At 40.9% G+C, this 20057-nt stretch overlaps 5 protein-coding genes across 15 annotated transcripts; 3 read left to right on the forward strand and 2 right to left on the reverse strand.

The window, feature by feature from the left end:
- Positions 1-88: 88 nt before the first annotated feature.
- LOC140765181 (uncharacterized) lies at positions 89-3700 on the reverse strand. Of its 10 annotated transcripts, none has more exons than XR_012105157.1 (4): positions 3623-3700; positions 2589-2666; positions 1393-1474; positions 89-506 (listed from the first exon to the last, which is right to left on the reverse strand). XR_012105157.1 is itself a non-coding variant. In XM_073104129.1 (2 exons), the coding sequence occupies exons 1-2, from the start codon at positions 1262-1264 to the stop codon at positions 413-415; spliced, it is 603 nt and encodes a 200-aa protein (XP_072960230.1). In that variant the 5' UTR covers positions 1265-1358; the 3' UTR covers positions 89-412. The 10 variants fall into 10 exon arrangements, 1 of the variants encoding a protein (XP_072960230.1); XR_012105154.1 differs by having other exon boundaries at positions 1393-1489; positions 3623-3692; XR_012105155.1 differs by lacking the exon at positions 2589-2666 and having other exon boundaries at positions 1393-1489; positions 3623-3698.
- A 132-nt stretch (positions 3701-3832) lies between these two features.
- LOC140765180 (uncharacterized) lies at positions 3833-6024 on the forward strand. 2 transcript variants are annotated; one of them, XR_012105149.1, is made up of 3 exons: positions 3833-4173; positions 4254-5047; positions 5884-6024. XR_012105149.1 is itself a non-coding variant. In XM_073104127.1 (2 exons), the coding sequence occupies exons 1-2, from the start codon at positions 3845-3847 to the stop codon at positions 4906-4908; spliced, it is 984 nt and encodes a 327-aa protein (XP_072960228.1). In that variant the 5' UTR covers positions 3833-3844; the 3' UTR covers positions 4909-5855. The 2 variants fall into 2 exon arrangements, 1 of the variants encoding a protein (XP_072960228.1); XM_073104127.1 differs by lacking the exon at positions 5884-6024 and having other exon boundaries at positions 4254-5855.
- Positions 6025-7068: 1044 nt separating this feature from the next.
- On the forward strand, positions 7069-10660 carry LOC140765179 (zinc finger protein CONSTANS-LIKE 13-like). The gene is made up of 4 exons (XM_073104126.1): positions 7069-7599; positions 8426-8635; positions 9902-10194; positions 10295-10660. Exons 1-4 carry the CDS (start codon positions 7069-7071, stop codon positions 10395-10397), a joined length of 1137 nt encoding a protein of 378 aa, XP_072960227.1. The 3' UTR covers positions 10398-10660.
- A 1128-nt stretch (positions 10661-11788) lies between these two features.
- Positions 11789-13994, forward strand: LOC140764303 (inactive beta-amylase 9-like). The gene is made up of 3 exons (XM_073102790.1): positions 11789-12132; positions 12232-12717; positions 12802-13994. Exons 1-3 carry the CDS (start codon positions 11896-11898, stop codon positions 13708-13710), a joined length of 1632 nt encoding a protein of 543 aa, XP_072958891.1. The 5' UTR covers positions 11789-11895; the 3' UTR covers positions 13711-13994.
- Positions 13995-14250: 256 nt separating this feature from the next.
- Positions 14251-19216, reverse strand: LOC140764304 (vesicle-associated protein 1-2-like). Its single transcript, XM_073102791.1, has 8 exons — positions 18899-19216; positions 17926-17996; positions 17563-17644; positions 16771-16886; positions 16344-16688; positions 15916-15978; positions 15341-15418; positions 14251-14582 (listed from the first exon to the last, which is right to left on the reverse strand). Exons 1-8 carry the CDS (start codon positions 18945-18947, stop codon positions 14472-14474), a joined length of 915 nt encoding a protein of 304 aa, XP_072958892.1. The 5' UTR covers positions 18948-19216; the 3' UTR covers positions 14251-14471.
- Positions 19217-20057: the final 841 nt, after the last annotated feature.

Consider the following 20057-nt stretch of genomic DNA (forward strand, 5'->3'; position numbering starts at 1 on the left):
GGTATTCAGCCCATCCTTCTTCTTTAGCCAAACCTGCGACGGAACTATTTTTTTATTTTGGTCCAGAATACTAACAAGCCTGTGAATATTCTTTTAAAGAGTAATCTTCTTTTCTTTACTTCTTATCAATCAAATATACCCTTACTCAAATTGATACGGTCCAATCATAACCGAGTAATAGAAACTTTCTGAGTTCTCACCCATGAGGATGATTGGTTCATATGGAAAGGAAACACATCCCTTCACCAAAACAAGAGGGATTAAAGATAAGATAAAAAGAGAGAAACCGAAAGCTAATCAAACAACTATAGGTAGGAAGAAGCGCCTAAAAGTAACTCAGCAAATTAGTACTGCAGCTGTTTCCTCAGTAGATTTCCTCTATAATCTCTGATATGATTGGGCTGCTTAGATGTCAAATGGGTGGCGGACGAGCAGGAGCTGGAGGTCCGACAAAAAAGGGGCCACAGCAGTCGTCTATCAACCAGCAGCACAGCAAGTAGTAAAAACTGCCAATCACGAAATGGAAAACCTCATTAGTTTCGATGCACATCCTCTGACTGCAGGGAGAAGAAGATTTGTTTCAATAGTTATTAAAGACAGCATTCAATAAAGCAGCAATATAGGTTGATTATCCATCCGATACATTCGAAAAGGAAGGCCATACAATGCGTGGTTCTATAAGTTGATTTCTGGCGCCATCCTTAAGATCATACAGGATCAAGATAAAACTAACTGCTCATATCCAATTAACGAACCATGATGACATAAAACCACCAAAGCCAGGTCCCCACAAGGGTCCACCAGGTCGCAGGCCCCAACCAGGGCTGGGGCCGGGACTGCCAGGGGCAGGGCCAGGAGGCCATGGAAAACCAGGATGAGGAGCCCAACCAGGGGGTGGACTGCCAGGCGCAGGGCTAGGGCCACCGGGAAGAGCCCAACCAGGGCCGGGACTGCCAGGAGCAGGGGCAGGAATACCAGGAAGAGGAGGAGCCCAACCAGAGCCGGGGCTGCCAGGGGCGGGGGCAGGGCCAGGACCTCCGGGAAGAGGAGCCCAGCCAGGGCCAGGACCTCCAGGAAGGGGAGGAGCCCAACCAGGGTCGGGGCCACCAGGGGCAGGGCCGGGGCCCCCAGGAAGAGCCCAACCAGGGGCAGGGCCAGGACCGGAGCCAGGACTGCCAGGGCCCCCAGGCAGAGGAGCCCAACCTGGCCCAGGGTCGGGACCAGGACCAGCAGGTCCAGGTCCTCCTGGACCATGTGGTTCCATTTTAATTTCTAAGAGAAAGCAACTAAGAAGGCGGCAATCAGAGTGGCATGGACGAGAATAAAGAACTATATAGCTTCTTGCTTGGCTGGTGTGAATATATATAAAGCCAAGAGGCCTAGAGGACTTACCTAATCATCAAGCGAACAGGTATATGCATAAGACTACCATTCTAAACATATCTGCTTGTCTCCAACTACCAGTCCACAATATCTGCACCACTGAGAACTGACATAAGAGAAAAGAAAAGCATGATTAAAGATAAAGAGTTGCTGTAGTTTCCTTATTTATGTATAATAGTTCTAGACAACATAAGATTACATCAACAATCAAATAATGTCAAACATAAAAGAATATCTCCAATTTGCTTCCCTCTTCATGGATTTCTGATTACCAACTTCACTAAATTTGCACTAGTTAGTTTACATCTAGTTACCAGTACCACAAGACACTGTTGGTTACTCAAATCCACTGTATAAACAGTTTTTAAACACATCAAACAAAATTCAGATTAAGATGACAAAAAATGAAAGCCAAAAATGCCCATAAACATCTGAAAAGTTCTGTAAGTTGCTGAAGATTGAATTTATCACAAAACATATATATTAAAAGAGTTGACCAAATAAGTTTAGAGACACTATTTTTTTCCCGTTATACAAAAGAATTGCAATTAATTTGCAGACAGCTTCATGCTGTTTGGTTTGTATCTTGCGGATAAACTTCTGAAGTCTGAACTACATTAACAAGCTGAATCCAAGTTTAAGCAATAATAGCTAGCAACAAAATAATTACACCTAAAGCAAGAAGCAAATGATCATACAACTTATACAAGCTCTTCCTGAGACCTAGTGAATCATGAAGACATGAACCATAATAGACTATTGGACTATATATTTCCACAATTTTCAAACTAAAAGTACACAACATTTCACTTTAAAATCATTCAAAGAAAATTGTGCACAACTTGTATTACTGTACAACATCTATGATAAATAAGAGCAGTAATTAACTATCCTTTTGGACTAAGGATCCTCTAGATATTCTAACATAAAATTTTCCACATAAAGAAAAATCAATAGCATGAAGAACACGACTACAGTTCACATATATATATATATATCAAAGTCAAAGAGTTTCTGTTTTGCATGTCAATTATATGAGCAGCACCAACAAAGTGATTCTCCTTCAATATTCTTTGCACCAATTTTCTAGTATGTGGTCAATAATGATTCAATATAAATGTACATAAGACTAAACACACAACTTAAGCCTCAGATTAGCATTTTGGCACATTAATCCTTGCCAACAACAACCAGGCAATTATTACCTGATGCGCAATTGTTGTTGAGGCTCATGCCATTCTTCATCATCAAAGGCAAGAGTTCATCAACATATGCATGAGTAACTATGTATAGAAGAAATTCAAACATCAGAATACTCGGAAGACACCAAAATATTCAGGAAGAAGACTCACAGCTATTAGGCAAAATGACTAATCAAGGAAAAAAAATTAATGTAAGGATTCAAATTCTGATGAGTAAGCATATCGATGATATCAATTAACTTACGACCAAAATGACCTTGAAATCCCAATAGGAAGTGTCACCTCTCATATCTTCCAAATTACTCAAACTTAATCATGACTAGAGCTAAAATCCTCCATCAGAAGATAACAGCTGACGATAGTGTCAACTATCAAAAATGGATACTGGAAGAATACAGCATGCATACATGGTCAAGCTCAAATTTTCTTAAGATGAGCCAATCCTAGAAATCTAAAATTTCAGGCATGGTATTAAATTACCATATTAATAGTTTTGCTGGAAGTGCATCATGACATTTGCTAGTGAAGATACGAAAATGAGAATGTACTCACTAAGTATTCTGTACAAGTTCTATATAAAACACATTTATCCAAAGAAAAGAAAAATCAATGAGAAACACTATTGGCACTTCCACTAGAAGGAGAAGAACTAGAAATAAAAGCTTTAATCAACCCGGGTAATCCACATATATACAGTAGAAGATCAAATACTAGACTTAAAAGAGCATGATAAACATCGATAGGAAGTATAAGCTCAGTATAACAGCACGATTAGTCCAAAGAAGAGAACATGAGGCAGTGATCAACAAGAAGCACTCCTAAAACTTTTATCTGTCAAAAAAATTAAACTAGATGGAATAAGACTAGGCCTCAGATTAGCATTTGGCACATTCTTCTTTGCCACCAACAACTCGGGAACCAAAAGGAACCCGAAGCGCACAAATGTTGCTGGGGCTCATGCCTTTCTTTGTCGTCACAGGCAATCCATCACCAAAAGAACGAGAAAGAAAACCTAAATTTACAAGAGAAAAGATTACGAATTAGATTTGATCCAAGGCGCCTTTGGAAGGGAAGAATGAAGCGAGTCCGGCGGCTAGGGTTTTATGATATCCCGGGGAAGTTTTAGATTAGAGTTTACTTGCAAATAACCCCCCATAGTATAGATATTTTTCAAACAAACCCTTTGGCACCGGAGAAGATCCTAACTCGTAGGCTTGAATGCTACGTCTCTCTCTCTCTCTCTCTCTCTCTCTCCTCCCATGGCTTCCTTCTTCTCCTCCTTCTCTTCCAAACTCGCCTCCATCCCCATCCCTCTCCTCCTCTCCTGCGCCGCCGCGCTCTTCCTCTTCCTCCTCGTCCGTTCTCCCTCCCCCTTCTCCTCCTCTTCCTGTCGTTGCCCCGCCATCACAACGACAACCACCACTTCCCGCAGTCTAATCTCCCCGACAAAAGAAGACATCTCCTGGCTCAAATCCCAACTCCATCTCAACTCCCTCGACGACCCTCCCTCCTCTCCATCCGCGTGGCACTCCCTCCGCAAGGGCATCAACCCCCGGACTCGATCACAACAGCTCGAAGACCTCCAAAGGTAACGAATCCATCCTCTCTTTCTCCAATCTGAATCCAGACCATCTCTAGGATTTCAATTCTGGGACTTCTCTACTCCAGATTCAAGGGCATTTCCCACTACGAGGGCACCACCGCCGAGAACCACACCGCTTTACCATGCCCAGGCGAGCTCCTCGTCGAGGAGCACCACAGCAATTACGGCGAGCCGTGGGCCGGCGGCCGCGATGTCTTCGAATTTCTTGCCGATGCTGCTGGCCTCGTACCTGAGGACCGTGTTCTTGAGATTGGCTGTGGCACCCTTCGCGTCGGCCTACATTTTATCCGATACCTAAACCCTGGCCAATTCCATTGCCTTGAGCGCGACGAGCTCTCTCTCATGGCGGCGCTGCACTATGAACTCCCCTCTCAGGGTCTCCTTTACAAGAGACCTCTCATTTTTAGGGGAGACGACATGGATTTCAGCCGCTTTGGAGATGGAATTTCCTACGATCTTATCTATGCTAGTGCTGTGTTCCTTCACATACCTGACAAGCTTGTTTGGGTCGGGCTCGAGAGGCTGGCGGAGAGGGTAAAGCCGCAGAAAGGTCGCATCTTTGTGTCACATAACATCAAATTTTGCTCGAGATTGGGTGGGGAGGAATGCACGATGAGGCTCGCGAAGTTGGGTTTGGAGTATGTGGGGAAGCACACGCATGACAGCTTGTTGTTCAATCACTATGAGATTTGGTTCGAATTCAGAAGATCAAAAGCTTAGCATTTGCTTTTTCTTCTCTCTGGTGGATCCAAGGAAGATTTAAAGCTTGCAAGAAGCTATTATTGATGAACTCTCAGTTTTTGAGCTGTGTGATGGAAGAAGATTGGAAGCTCGAGAAATTGGTGACAAATTACACTTGGTGAGAAAGTTGAAGCTTTTGATCCTTACTTTCTTTTACTTAACATTCAATTTGGTGCAATTCTCAAAATTATGATCATTAGGCCTACATAACTATGTGCAATACATATGGTCATTTAGTAGTAGATATATACATTTTGGTGTTACAACAAAGTTCTTATACTTTGGTGGTTAGTTTGGACACTAAATATCAGGAGACTTTAGTCTTTGTTGTAACTTCTCCTTCTCTCTCTTTTGGTTGATATAGAAATAGATACAACTTTTAAGCTTTCACATATGTCAATATTAAGTGGACAATTATTGCAGACTTGTTCATGTGAACATCACTATTTTAGAGTATGTATTAATGCAGTAGGTTTGCTGGTAGTTGGTGACCGGGTTCTGCTGGCTCTGATTGTTATCATTTAGTTTTCATAATTTAAAAGGCATCATAGAGACATAGAGATATTTCTGCCATTCTGGTGGTTGATATACTTAATATCTTTTGGCTGCACACTTGTTATAGCTTGAAAGAGATAGTAACTTGGTATCAAATGAATATTTGCAATGCTTATGAATCATCCATGTCTGAAACAAGATACTATCTATCCAATAATCCAATGGTGAAATGCACACTTGGCTACATTATTAAAACCTTTTTTGAATGTTGATTAAAAGTAATAATTGCCATGTATATATTCTGGTTCTTTCATACTCTTTCAAAGAAACAAACAAAACTGAGGATGCACAGTTCACCATATTGCTCCATGTTAATAAGTATACCTCCTATTGAAATGCTTATTCTATTTTTTTTTTTCTGCTGATCAATGTATGAGCAGTAGTTTTGTTCCTGGACAGGTACTCCTTAGTCAATTTGCTTACTCTCTTTCTACCCTCCAAACTTGGGGACAAAGCTAGAAATCATTCTGATCCCAAGAGCACTTTATAGTTTATTTGATGTATCTTCCATCAGATAGTTTTGGAAATTTGAGTCTCTACTGCAATATGAAAAGGTCCAGTCTTGGAGTCTACTCTTTAATAATGTTTGTCAATGCTCCAGTCAACATTGCCAACAATCTTCAAGTAAATAGTACAAGATTCTCCAAAGGTATGGATCAATATTCCTTACAACCTCACCCAAGTTTTGACAACCAACATCTACTATGAGATTTGGTCTTGGATTTACATATATCATATATGTAATATATGTCATATCAGAAAGTGGGACAAGGCAAGAAAAATCTAGAGAATTTTATCCAAAAAAAGAAACTATTTAAATATTTATCATTTAACTATTTAAAAAGCATTCTGAGTTAATTTTTCCTTAACAAGAATAGAAATAATTGATAAAAAAATGTAAAATACATCTCATTTACCTTGCAAGCCTAATTCTCTATTTATTTTAACCTTAGCACATAAAAGCTTATTTAAGGGTATTAAAATCATTTGGCATACATAGTTATTTTAACTCGTCTATATAATTATGGACCTTTAAGAAAACTCACAGTATAGCGTTTTTGAGATATTTTAAGTAAAATACAGAAGTCGATAATTATATATATGATATAGAGTGTTGTTAATAAATTTCTTAAAAATCTTTGACCTAATTTTCTCTCTCTAAAGATTTTATTTTAGATACTTTGGTGGAAGATTGAAGCCTTGATGGCCCATCAACAAAGATTTGCTTTCAAGATCTAATAATTATATTCATGATGGGAGATGACTGCAGAAGAGAAATCCGATTTGAATCCCATAAACGGCTGAAGGAGAAGTTGCCAGAAGGACAAAAGGGGACAAAAAATACTTTCTCTGAGTCATAACTACAAACATTTACCGCGCAAAAAGATCCAACACCATGTCCACTCGAAAAGTACAGTTCGAAAAATCTTCGCTTCCTAACACGGGAGATGTCACTCCAACAACCCCATCCGTTCCCTTTCCCACATATCTTTCCTTCCTCTTTCCTTCTTCTCTTCCAAGCAATCCCACCTCCCTCTTCTTCCATCCACCCCTATCCAAAACACTAACGACCCAACTCAAGAGATGGTCCAAGAAGAAGCGCCCGCACCTCCAAAGGTCGAGTTTTGTGACTTTTGTAGCCAGGAGAAGGCTCTCGTCTACTGCCGAGCTGATACGGCCAAGTTATGCCTCCGCTGCGACCGCCAAGTCCACGCCGCCAATTCCGTCTCCTCGCGCCACCCACGCTCGCTGCTCTGCGATTCGTGCCGGGCCGCGCCGGCTTCGGTGTTCTGCGCCTCCGACTGTAACCTCGTCCTGTGCTCGAACTGCGACTTCGATGCGCATCCGAAGGCGGAGGTCTGCCACGGACGCCGCCCCGTGGAGGGATTCTCCGGGTGCCCGACGGCGATCGAGCTCATTTCTGTTCTTGGAATCGGCGAAGATGAGAAGGATGTAGGAACAAAGTTCGGCAGCGATGGCTATAGGTGGGAAGATGAGGAGGAGGGGTTAGGATTAGTCTGGGAGACTCCGCCTATGTTTAGTTTGAGTGATTTAATTGTGAATACTACTCCTTGCCATGGGTTTCAGGCCATGGGGTTGCCTCCCTTGCCCAAGGTACGAAAAGTTTGTTGCTTTTTAGGCAAATTAGGTTAATTTAGTTTTTATACTTTTAATATGGTGCTGTATTGTGTTGGCAGGAGCAACTTCTAATTTTTGTTTTAGAATATTATAGTCATCTTCCTCCAAAAGTTTTGGGCTTTGCCTGCAGCCTTCAGCCCCCACCATGTTATATAAAAGTCCATGTGTTTGGCGTTAATCAAGAGTCAGGGGTGCTGTATGTGTATTGGCAGGAGCAACTTTTAATTTTTGTTTTAGAATATTATAGTCATCTTTCTCCAAAAGTTTTGGGCTTTTCCTACAGCCTTGAGCCTCCACCATGTTATATAAAAGTCCATGTGTTTGGCGTTAATCAAGAGTCAGGGTTAGAGTATAGCTATTAACTATTACCTAACATCTTCAGATTTGGATCCAGTTTTTATGAGAATATCTTCTCTGGAATCTCTCGTTATGGATCGACGAAAAAGGATTGGAAACCTTTTTTAGGATCTTATGAGTTGTTTATAGTGTTTTAGCGATGAGTATCACTAAGGTTCTTTAACATTCTGTGCTGATATATGTTTAACTTCATTTTTTATGCGCGAGTTGGGAACTCTTGGATTTCTACGTTCCAACTTTTTGCATTTATCATGTTTCGAATGCCATTTAGACTATAGATATACAAACATGTCTATTGCAATCTATGGATGGCCTATTAGTTTCTCATATCTGATAGTTGTTGTATTTGTTTTTTAACCTTGATATGCTATTTACATTCGTGTTTCTGGACAATTTTTGTTAATCACATATGAGGTTAAGTTTTGAGGCATTCTTGTTGCAACAGCACCGGAATTCATCATGTGGAAAGCACAAGGAGGAGATACTGCAGCAGCTTCGTGAACTCCTAAAGTCTGAGAACATTATGTACAACCCTTGTGAGGAGATAGAACCAGTCACAGAGTTTCAGGTTCAGGAGCAACATGACCTCCAACCTGGTAATTTGGATCTTGATGCAGATGAAGATGCTACAAACATTGTTACACCGACTTATGAGGTCTGATACACTTCTCACCTATGTCCTTAAGAGTTCTCTAATTCTCAATTGATTCTGCTGATATATTGTTGCCATGTTTGATTGTGTAATGGTTTTTTTCCCTTCACCTTTTCAAGCCGAGACTAAAAGGACATTTTAGTTCAAAGGTGAAAAGAAAGAGGTTGTGGTCTATATTCTGTGAATTTTGTTATCAGTCATAGCTTTCCCAGCTTTCTGTTGATTGTGACAGAAAGATATTTAGATTTTACTAAACAATCAAAATATTTTAGGAAAAGATAAAAGGTTTTTGCTGTAACATGGTTATGAGATCCTTCTAGTTCTATGGTGTTGGCTAGAAAAACCAATTCTTATAACTGGTTGTTGAAAATGACATCAAGCACTCAATGTGCCCATTGAAACCGATGTGATGTCCAAGCTAGAGAAATACAGGGCATGAAAGAGGAGGAACTGCCGGCCAATTTGTAAATCCCAATATATTATATATCAACCCTAGCACAAATGGTACCAATTGTGGCAAAATGCCATGAAATCTGTTGGGGAGATAACTATTATATCAATTTGTCCATCCCTTAATAAAATATTGTGTTGTCCACTTGTCCCCAACACTGATTTCCCACACAGAACCTGGCAACCTTGCTAGTTGAGTAGTTGGGATGTTTTATGGTAGCGCCTTATTGGAAGTACAAGGGAGAGCATCAAAGTACTCCCCCATGTCAATCCAAGAGCCAGGAACTTCCTCAAATGAGCTATACAGTTCAAATTCAGCATGCCTTACTTGAGTCTAGTACAGCTTCCTTTGGCAGGGAGTGTCCCGTAGCATGCCAGTTGTTGTTGCCTGGTATATACATTCTGATTGATTACTTGCAGGAATTTGTGCCTCAGTCTCTCATTCTCCCTCTGTAGCTTCAATGATTTCCTTCTTCCCGATTTTCTAAGATGGTAGAAAGAGATATGCTTCATGGTGAATTTCACATTAAATTTTCATTGGTTTCTAGCCAATTGCAGAGTAGATTCTTTTTTCTATTGGAAGAAGAGCATATGGAGATCAATAATTTCAACTACTGATAATTGACTATGAGATTAATAATAGGTTGTTTAATAAGCAATCTTGTAAGATTTTAAGATGAGTAAGATACTAGCATAATCCTTGTAATCAGGCAACTTTTATCTGCAGAAACAGCATTCATTTAATTGGTATTTATTGCACCTTCTTTGACTTCTTTTAAAAAGGATTATGAATTGTTTGGGTAATTCTTGTATCTACAGAACTGTGGGGCTCAATGGAATCCCACCGAGTGTCGTGGTGAAACTGACACATTCGATTTGGAGTTTTCATATGGGCAATGTCTCCTAAGCTCCTCTGCAGCGAACCTGTCACCTCTAGTTGAGATGGCAGATATTTGTGGAAGTGCAAGCCACCGTAGCTGCATTGACAAAGAACAGGGGCAATCTGTTGAAGAAACCGTACCATCTCTGCCGAGCAAAGATGTATATGATTTACCTTGCCCTGATCGCGACTCTGTTATTTCACGTTACAGGGAGAAGAGGAAGACAAGAAGGTAAATGTTACTCGAATGTATATTATTAATTTTAAGGTCTCTTGTCTTTGACCTTATGACAAGCTTATGTATTTAACTGCACTTTGTGAACCAATTACAGATATGATAAGCTCATCCGATATGAATCTCGGAAAGCTCGCGCCGACAACAGGTTACGGGTCAAAGGGCGATTCGCCAAGGTGGATCATGCAAACCAGTCTTGATAACATTAAAGCAGAGATTCTGGATAGCACCTTCTTTGGTGCTCTATATGTGTGTGGCCACACTAGCAATTTGTGCTGCAGCGGTGGTGCTTATCTCAGTTCCCAAAATGGATTGTTACTTGTTGAAGTTTCATCACAAAAACTAGCTAAATTTTACTCTTGTCTATGTTGTATGTTGTATTTAGCATTAAGAGGCCATGGAATATCATGTTTCTTAGATAAGTCTCATTTTAAGTTAAATGCTATTGCTAAATTATTGTTCCCTAGAGAGCACCACCAATGAACTACCTCAACTCCACCTAGTAGTATCCTCCATTAAGGTTCTCAATACTTGCAAATAGTAGTGATACTAAAGTGAAGAGATGGAACCGGGTGGAGGAATGTGAGAATGGCTACCGAAAGTAAAAGAAAGCAAAAATGAGGGGTGATGATAAATATTGGTTAATATTTAAAAAAAAAAAATATTTATAGATTAACTTGACGGTTACAAAAGTCTCGAAAGTATTGGCGACCAAAATATATATATATGCTTAACCGGTAACCGTTAAGCTTGTTTTTAAGCCAATTAATAATGCAATTAGTTTTTCGTTAAGTATGATTAACTTTACAATCCTAATAATTGTTTGTTAAGAGTTTGATGTCATCAATAATTATTGACAGCGACCTCCGCCGCCTCAAGATATAAATTTAAAATATATAGTCAAATATAAAATAAAATTTAAATGATAATAGAAATTAAAAATAAAGGGTACAATATTTTTTGTTGGATTCAATTCATCAAGGGATAAGTATGCAACTTTACGAAGTCCCTCGTTAAAAACAAGTGACGTGTCAAGAACACAGACTTTCTTCCACGCGTCCTGCGTCCACCTCAGCTACAGCTTTCCATGTCTCCTTATTCGGTCCCACAGCTAACCTCGAATCACCAACGTCCAACAGTAAAGAAAGGAAACAAAACATTGCCACGTAAGCCATCAAATTACACAGCTCACGGGCCTCGTGTCATTTCCTTTCAAACCAAGCGTTTCCAAGTCGTCCAGGTTACTACTACCATACGGTGGTATGGAAACGCCTACCTGCCACGCGGCGCAACATGGAGTCCTCATCTTATTATCCACAAAATAAAATCCTCGTAAATACACGAGAAAAGTGCACGGGAAATTACAAGAAACCCCCCAATGACTCATACCCCGGTTGGGGGTCCGCTTGCCGCAAATAAGCCCTGCCTGTGGGGGTAAATTGGGAATCAGGAAATCGCAGTGCAAGGAATAGCATTTTGGCCAAGTGGTTCATCCGCGACGTGGCATAGTAATAGACCGACACATCGGATTACCTTTTTGCCCTTTTTGGCAACTTGTTTCGTCCCAAACTCCTTTTATATCCCACCTTTCTCCCTTCTCCATTCCCAAAGCCCAGACCAAACCTTTTGCCTTCCTATCTCTTTATCTCTCTGTCTCTCTCTTACATCTCTCGTATTTAATTCTATCTATTGGAAGCGATGGAGGTGGCTTTGACGGGGCCCCAGGCGGTAGCGGGGGCGAAGCCGGACGCCTTCCGGCGGAGCGTGGGTTTCCGCGAGGCTACGATGATCGGGTCCAGATCTGGACTGTTCGGGTTCGATCCGACAAGCCGCCGGAGGACGACGAGGGCCATCCAAGTAACGGGTGGCCTCAAGGCGATTCACTGCGAGATGGGAGTGGAGAAGAAGGAGACGACGATAACTGAAGGGAAATCGGTATAACACCTTGCTTTCTTATTATCCCTCCTCCCTCTTTATTTCTTTATCCGGATAATTTTTTACTTATTCGCGCTTTTTTTGTTGTTATTTGATTAGGATAAGGCGAGCCGAGTGAAGCTATTCGTGGGCCTACCGATAGACGCAGTAACCGACAACAAGGGCATCAACCATAGCAAAGCCATCTCTGCTGGGCTACGCGCGTTAAACCTCCTCGGAGCCCGTGGAGTCGACCTGCCACTATTTTGGGCCGTGGCCCAGCCTAACTCTACGGCCCAATACGACTTCGACTCCTACCTCTCCCTCGCTGCCATGGCCCGCGACGCTGGCCTCGAACTCCGTGTTTCGCTTCTCCTCGACTCCTCGTCTGATGTCCCACTCCCTCCGTTAGTCTCTCGCGCCGCCGCCGCTGATCCCGACATACTTTTCTCCGACCGCTCCGGCCGCCGCCACCCTAGTTGCCTCTCCTTCGCCGCAGACCAGCTCCCCGTCCTCGATGGCGGCCAAACCCCTCTTGAGGCCTTCGAGTCCTTCTTCGCTTGCTTCCGAGAGGCTTTCGCTGAGTTCCTCGGCGATACCATCAAGGTAGATAGACGTAGAGATCCCTTCTCCCTGTTGTCTTCTTCGCTAATTGCTACTACTAATTGGTACCAAAATTGTCGCTTTTAGGAAGTTTCTATCGGGCTCGGGCCCGACGGTGAGCTCCGGTACCCGTCGTTTTCAAAACCCGGCGGCGTGGGGGAATTCCAATGCTATGACAAGTACATGCTCGCTTCTTTAAAGCGCCAGGCTGAGGAATCCGGGAACCCGTTCTGGGGTCTCTCTGGGCCTCACGACGCTCCGCAGTATGACCAGCCGCCGGACTCCGGTAATTTCTTCAAGGATCACGGCGGCTCGTGGGAGACGCCGTATGGGAACTTTTTCCTCTCTTGGTACTCCCAGGAGCTCGTAAACCATGGCGATCGTGTGCTCTCGATTGCCTCTAAGGTGTTCGGCGGTTTGCCTGTTCAATTGTCCGCAAAGGTTCCGCTCTTGCATTGGTGGCATAACACCCGATCCCGGCCCGCCGAGCTGACCGCCGGGTTCTATAACGCCGATGGCCGGGACGGGTACGACGCCGTCGCCGAGATGTTTGCGAGGAATTCTTGTTTGATGATTCTCCCAGGAATGGAACTAGCCGACCGCGAGCAGCCTCAAGGCTTGCAGTCTAGCCCAGAGGATCTTCTAGCCCAGATCATGAGGGCATGTGAGAGGCACGGGGTGCAAATCTCAGGCGAGAATTCGTCGCCCGGCGGAGTCGGCGCTGCTGGTTTCAGTAGAATCAAGGAGAAACTTTTCCCAAAGGATTCAAGGGTGAATTCTTTTACTTACCAGAGGATGGGAGCAGAGTTCTTCTCGCCGGAGCATTGGCCTCTGTTCATGGGGTTCATCCGTAGCATGGCGCAGCCGGAGACGGCCTTCGATGACTTGCCGAGCAAAGGCGAGGGAAAGAAGTTGTCTCTTCCGATGAGTTCAGTACCTGGTACGGTGAAGGTGAGTTCAGTACCTGGTACGGTGAAGGAGCTGCAGGCAGCTTAGGATAACTGCTACCTTTACATTGTAGATATATCTATACCTATATATATATATATATATATCTATATGAGGGCTAAGTGGAGGCATCCAGAGCTGTAAGCTTTTAGTGTTGTACTAAAAAGCTTCCTGTGTATTAGAGCTCGGCAATGTGACCAACAAACTAGGAATTTCTCTTAAGTTCAGAGAGGTCGCAGGGTTACTTCAACTCTAAATAATTAGCTCGACTAAGTTGACGACCGTTGATGGTCGACTTGAATAAACAGTTTGAAGCACGATATTTAGTTCAATATCAAATATCTAAAGCTTAACAACGCACACAACTTAAACTTTAGATTAAGTGGTTTAATATGTTTGAGTTGGTAAAATCTAAATCTCTTTGTATCTAAGGAGAGTTAAAAAGTTCTTCTATCTAGCTCATATTTAAATTTTGGGCTCTTTAAATGATGAAAAAAAAAAAAGGTTCAGCAATATGCTTCGTACAATGGAATGTACTGTATGTGAGAAAATACGAGTACAATTTTTCCTGTTGGAGAAAGGCTAATCTACAAGAGAAAGTATCTTTCAATTCATCTCGCTATACAAAGTAGAAGGTGTTCTTTACATGCATGCTACTGAGTGAGTTATCTGATGAGACGACCATCAGAATTATAAGATACTACAAAATAATCATATTCAAGTTGGCCTTCATCACTGCAGAAAAATTGCTTTCCGTCTATATGGTTGTAACATACGTAGTCGCTCCAAGCTTCAGAGTCCAAGATTACTCATGTGTGCACTAGGTATCCAAGTACCATACCAGTGAGTGCCATGAAAACTACGAATAGGAAAGGAAAACCAACTTGTGGCCTTGCTACGGACTTCCTTCTGAGCAGCGCCTGAAAGAGGTAGCAAAGAAAAGTTCAGATATGAACTCTGAGAATGGTTCAGATACGAATGACTTAAAAGAAAATTGCACTCTTGTATCTCTCCACATTTGATCACCTGCTAATGAATCTCAAATTAATTATGAATTAGGAGATTGGTTCAGGTATGAATCACTCTTTATGCTTTTGCTTGTTAAATATTTCATGGCTCTGAGGTGATTCAATTAAAGAATTTTTGGCTTTTATAGGCTGCAAACGACACAATAGTCTGTGTAGTGCTTTCGGTTTCGGGTTGCTGTGCTGAACTCCCTTTTCCTACTTCAGTCATAATAAAACCAAGGCCTGGTCTCTCAGTGATTCTCTAGAAGAAAGATAAAGGGAAAATATGGTATTGTATGTCAAATCAAGTTTTAAAATGTTCAATTTCCAGAGGTTGTAATGTATACAGGGGCAAATCATCGGGGACTAGAAAATTGTGTTCCAACTTCTGTAACCTCCATTACAGTACAAAAGTTCATATATGCATCGAAATCTAGAACACATTCCACAGTGAAATTATTGCTTCTATTTTCTCATACAGTTCTTAATGGACATACCAATCGGGCGCATCAACAAAATTCTTGAACTTCAAGGAAATTATACTAAACTATGCAAGCTAGGAGATATACTTTGTACTCGTGAATAATTCGTCAGAAAAGATTAACCATGTTCACCTGAATATCTATGACAAACCCTAAATCAGATGATGTAAAGGAAAAACAAAAACTCACTATTTCTTGTTGCAACTTATTCCGCTCTTGACTAGTTGTTTTGTTCTCTTCATATAGCCTTATGATCATCTTGTCAGCCTGCAAAAGTGAAAAGTCTCTTGGGTTATGAGCCAGAATGTGTTCTCAGAAAACTATAACAAAAGAGATAAAATCAATATAAAGCATCAATTAAAAAGAGTTTGCTGCTTCATGAGCAGCGATTTCACTAATTGCCTGAAACATGCCAATTAACTAAGATTGACCATGTTACAACAGCAGCAGTTAGTTGATCACAATGAGACAGATCAAGGGGAGGAAAAGCTTATTCCATATGTATCACTTCTCAAAAACCAACCCACCAGTTAGTAATTGGTGGCATATATTTCCAACATCAGGAGTCACAAAATATTTACAAAAAAAGTACTTTCCTCCTAACAAAATCCTAGTTAAACCATGAGAAGGGCCAGAATTGAAGGCCTGCAAGAGGCACACAGATGTGCGCTATCGAGTGAAAAGTCTCTTGACAATTTGGGAATACTATTAGAACAAGTGATCACATTAGCATCCAGTCTAACATATGTTCAAAGTCAACTGACCTCTTCTAGCTTCAGTTCGAGATTATTGAGCTTCGATTTCAGATCTTCTACTTCTTCAGTTACCTGGAGAAAATTGCAAATAGGCAACTTGAAGAAAGTTATTGAACAGCTAAATATTAAAGAAAATTAATAAAACAGGCATCATTATAATAGCTACTCCCACAATTAAGAATTCAAGAGCTAATATCAATAGTCCACTACAGGAGAATAACAGCACATTTTTTGCCAAAAGGAAAGCATACTACAAATCGACTGTCAGTTATCCAACTCATGCTACTTAATAGACAATTACCTTCTTGCTAATTTCAATGGACTAAAGATGACATGGAAAGAAGCACACAAAGATGCACATGGCATTGAAATCACAAATTATCAGATATGAGAAGAAATGGACATACAAAAAGAATAGGAACCAAAACAAAACTTACATGAGACAGGTGTGAGTGCTCAACTTTGTTCACCACTTGATCAGCTGAGATATGAGATTCTTTCAAAATAGCAGGAGTTTCCTTCAAAATCATAGGAGATTCTTTCAAAATAGTAGGACTTTCCTTCAAAACAGTAGGAGATTCTTTCAGACTGGTAGGAAGTTCTTTTATAATGGCAGGAGCTTCTTTAACACCAGTAGGCATTCCTCTCAAAATAGGATCTTCAAAATCTGGCTCCTGATTCGGAGCTCCATTAATAGGTTGCAGTACTGGAGACTCTGGTGGGCTAACAAGAACAACTCTAAGTTTATTCTCTTCAATATATCTGCCATTTTCTTTAGAGAACTGCCACAAAAGAATAAGTGAGAACCACGAGCAAGAACGATATTAGATTAAACTGTCCTTGATGGCAATACTGTACACTTACAAAAGCAGGTATGATGTCCTCATCAGTAGTACCATAGGGAACGACAGTGCACTGAACCAGAAATTTATCTTTCAACTGCATATCAGGAGGAGCTGTCCGTTGTGCTTGCATAGTTACTACATCAAAATAAGAAGTACGAATCATGAACAAGCATAAAGAAGGAAACAGAATCCATACTGCCAGCTACAGAATGCAACATATTGAGTTAAAAAAAATGCAGCACAACATTAAAGCTATGCTACCACAAAAAGACATGAATATACAAGATTTCTATGGTGATAACAACAAAAGCTGACATAATGAGATAATTAACATCTCATCACTAAAAAATTAGGACTATCTTGACATAGAAGAACTTCTAGGGCTTAGTGAATTACCAAAGGAACCTAATAGGCACTATGAATTGTTAGTTCACATATGGACAATATTCATCCAGTCATGACTATACACAATTGCGTAGTCCCTCCAGTCAAAACACAGATAATATTTCTCAGTCATAAGGTGGACTTCAGTATGAATGGAGAAACAATAGATGTGATAAATGGACTTTCTATCAAAATTAAATATGGGGGATAAATGGAGGGCCTCCTATAGAAGTAAAATACAAGTTGCGAAAAGAAACTAATGCTACAGGATTTACTTTATCAGAAGAAGTGATTTCAGTATATCACAATTGTATAATCTGAAGCCAGGAAAAAGTAAAACCGGATTAGTCCTTTCTGATTAAAATTCATATTAATAAGAGTTTAATATCAAACCAGAAAGTAACCATGAATCCAAACATGCACATACCTGTAAAATCACATGTTGACCTTGGAAGAATGACTCCAGTGTTTGGCCGTACACAATATCTCTTAGGAGATGTAGTTTTAACCTAGTCAGTGTTGTTGTAGGCAAATTAGTTTGTATAGTGCTACTTTCAAATAAACAATTACACAACCAAAATAGGGAATTGTGATCTAAAACATATGTCATTAGATACCCTCAGAAAACAAATTCATTACTTATAAGCATATAAACAGAATAACAATTTTCTATTGAGAAAACGAAATTTATCAGAACCAGACTGGATAGAACAGCCAAATTATATTAAAAAATGGAGACAAAACCATAGTATTCAGGAGGTGGAACAGAGAGGGAAAGAGATGAATCAACCTTGAAAGCGACATACTCATTGGATCTATTAACCAGCTGGATAGAACATGAGCTTTGCTTCTTCAACTCAACTGAAAAAAGATACATGTAAAAGTTGTCAGCCTTACACAGCCAAATAATATAAGGACCACATCGGATGTGCCTGGAAGAAATTACTGCATACAAAAGAGAAATTAGATCCACTAATTATTCTAGAACTGCAAAGTAAGATGGGCCTGATATAAATTAACATTTTCTCCCCACTTCTCCATATCAGTCATAGCACCTGAATGTAGAGTATATTCTGATTGGCATGTGTTGGATCCAAATGAGAAGTAAAGCTGTGTATTACATGAGGAACAGTCAGTTCCATAGCAAATGACCCATCTGTGCATGGTCAGCAAAAACCAACTCATCCTTTATTCTCCTGGATGGAACTCTCAAAGCTCAAAGAAGTGGCCAAAAATTAGAAAGCAGAGCACTATTACTGTTAATTGTAATCATAGTCATTGCAATGCAATTCCATATACTACAAGGTGACACTTGACTTAAAATATAAATCCCACATGTTTTGAAATACTACTTAATTAACCCACTCCACCTTCAAGATGTCAAAATTGCAAACTTAATTCCGAAACTCTTGCATCTTCGCAATGATACCCCAACTCACCACCTTTCGAGAAGAGAAAACATCGAATAGCCATAACCGCAAACAATTTAAATGCAAATAATTGATCCTCAAGCATTTACTCTGGCAAATCATATTTATTTATAAACGCAAACATCACAATCCACAATAAGAACTCATAGAAATATTACCCTCTATACCACAAAATTTCTAGAATCAAATGAACTGTTTACGGCAAAGACTATGATCTCCTACCCATTTTGCGCGCTTAGGTATTACCCAAATCGCGATCCGAGCAGCGCACCAATAGAAGATCAAATTAAACTCCACTAAGTAGTGATCAAAACCATCACACCACCGACTTACATGTGAACTTGAGTTCGCGAGGCTGGATTTCCACGAGATCTTGGCCCATCCTTCTCTTCCGATCGCCCGCCACCTCGTCGATCCGATCTGAGGGAATAAACTTCGATCTCCGATCTCTCCGAGTGTGGAATCCGGGTCCAAGATCGAGGGGGGAGGGAAACGTAAAAAGTAGGAGGAGATTCCACCGACCACCACTTCAGAGATTTTCTCAAAGGAGAGTGTTGAAAAAAAGGGAAGAAAGGCGACAAAAATAGATAGCAAGAGGTGGGCGAGAATCCCCAGAGAGAGGAACTGAAACAGAGACGAGCACTTCCCGACACGAATTTATTGAGACCGAGGAGTAAATGAGAAGAACTGCCGTTCCCACTCTAATTTCGATCCGGAGAGCCAACCCAAACGCCGTTCACATAAACCTAACGAACGAACACTCGACACCTGTCCGAGTATCAGTTTGAATCCAAAGTAGACGTCCAAAAAGGTATCCAAGGAGTTGATATTTCTACGTCAGGCATCGGTGGCAGCTAATTAGTAATTAGTACGCATCTATCGATCTCATCTTTTTTGCTGTTCAAAATGGATCAAGTAGTATCCAATTAAACCTTAGATTAAGTATTTATATTTATTTTTATTAAAAAAATGATTTGATTGAATTAAGTTAATGTTGCCAGGGAAGAGCATCAAGAAGACTAAGGTTGGAGATTGGGCAGGTGATGGTGGAGTTAGGTTCTCCGGAGGACAGTAGAGGCAGTTGCACCGGTCACCTTCTCCGGACGCCAAGCAACAACCGGCAACCGACAGGAGCCCTTTTTGCTTTCCAAAATGTCCGTTTTGCCCCCCCTTGGTGTCTGTTTCCCTTGTGATGGGAAAGATCACGAAAGATCAACGATCAAGTGTGATGATATTATTATGGCCTTTGTGGATGAGATTCGGTGAGTACATGTGAGGGCTTGGTGGATTCTGTGGTTGGATTTGTTGTGGACTTTTTGTGGCGTGGTGCAAAAGTGGACACGTGTGGCAAAGCAATTTCGACTTAAATGGCCTACTTATTAGTTAGTAGATCGACCAGTAGTTGTAGTAAAAATATATCAATCGAGATAGTGCATATTCTGACGTCAAAGGTGTTGTAGTAAACGGCAAGGCAGTGAGTGCAGTACGTTCT

This window comes from Typha angustifolia, chromosome 8 (genome assembly GCF_048772165.1).
Source record: "Typha angustifolia cultivar Huaian chromosome 8, ASM4877216v1, whole genome shotgun sequence".
Taxonomy (NCBI): Eukaryota; Viridiplantae; Streptophyta; class Magnoliopsida; order Poales; family Typhaceae; genus Typha; species Typha angustifolia.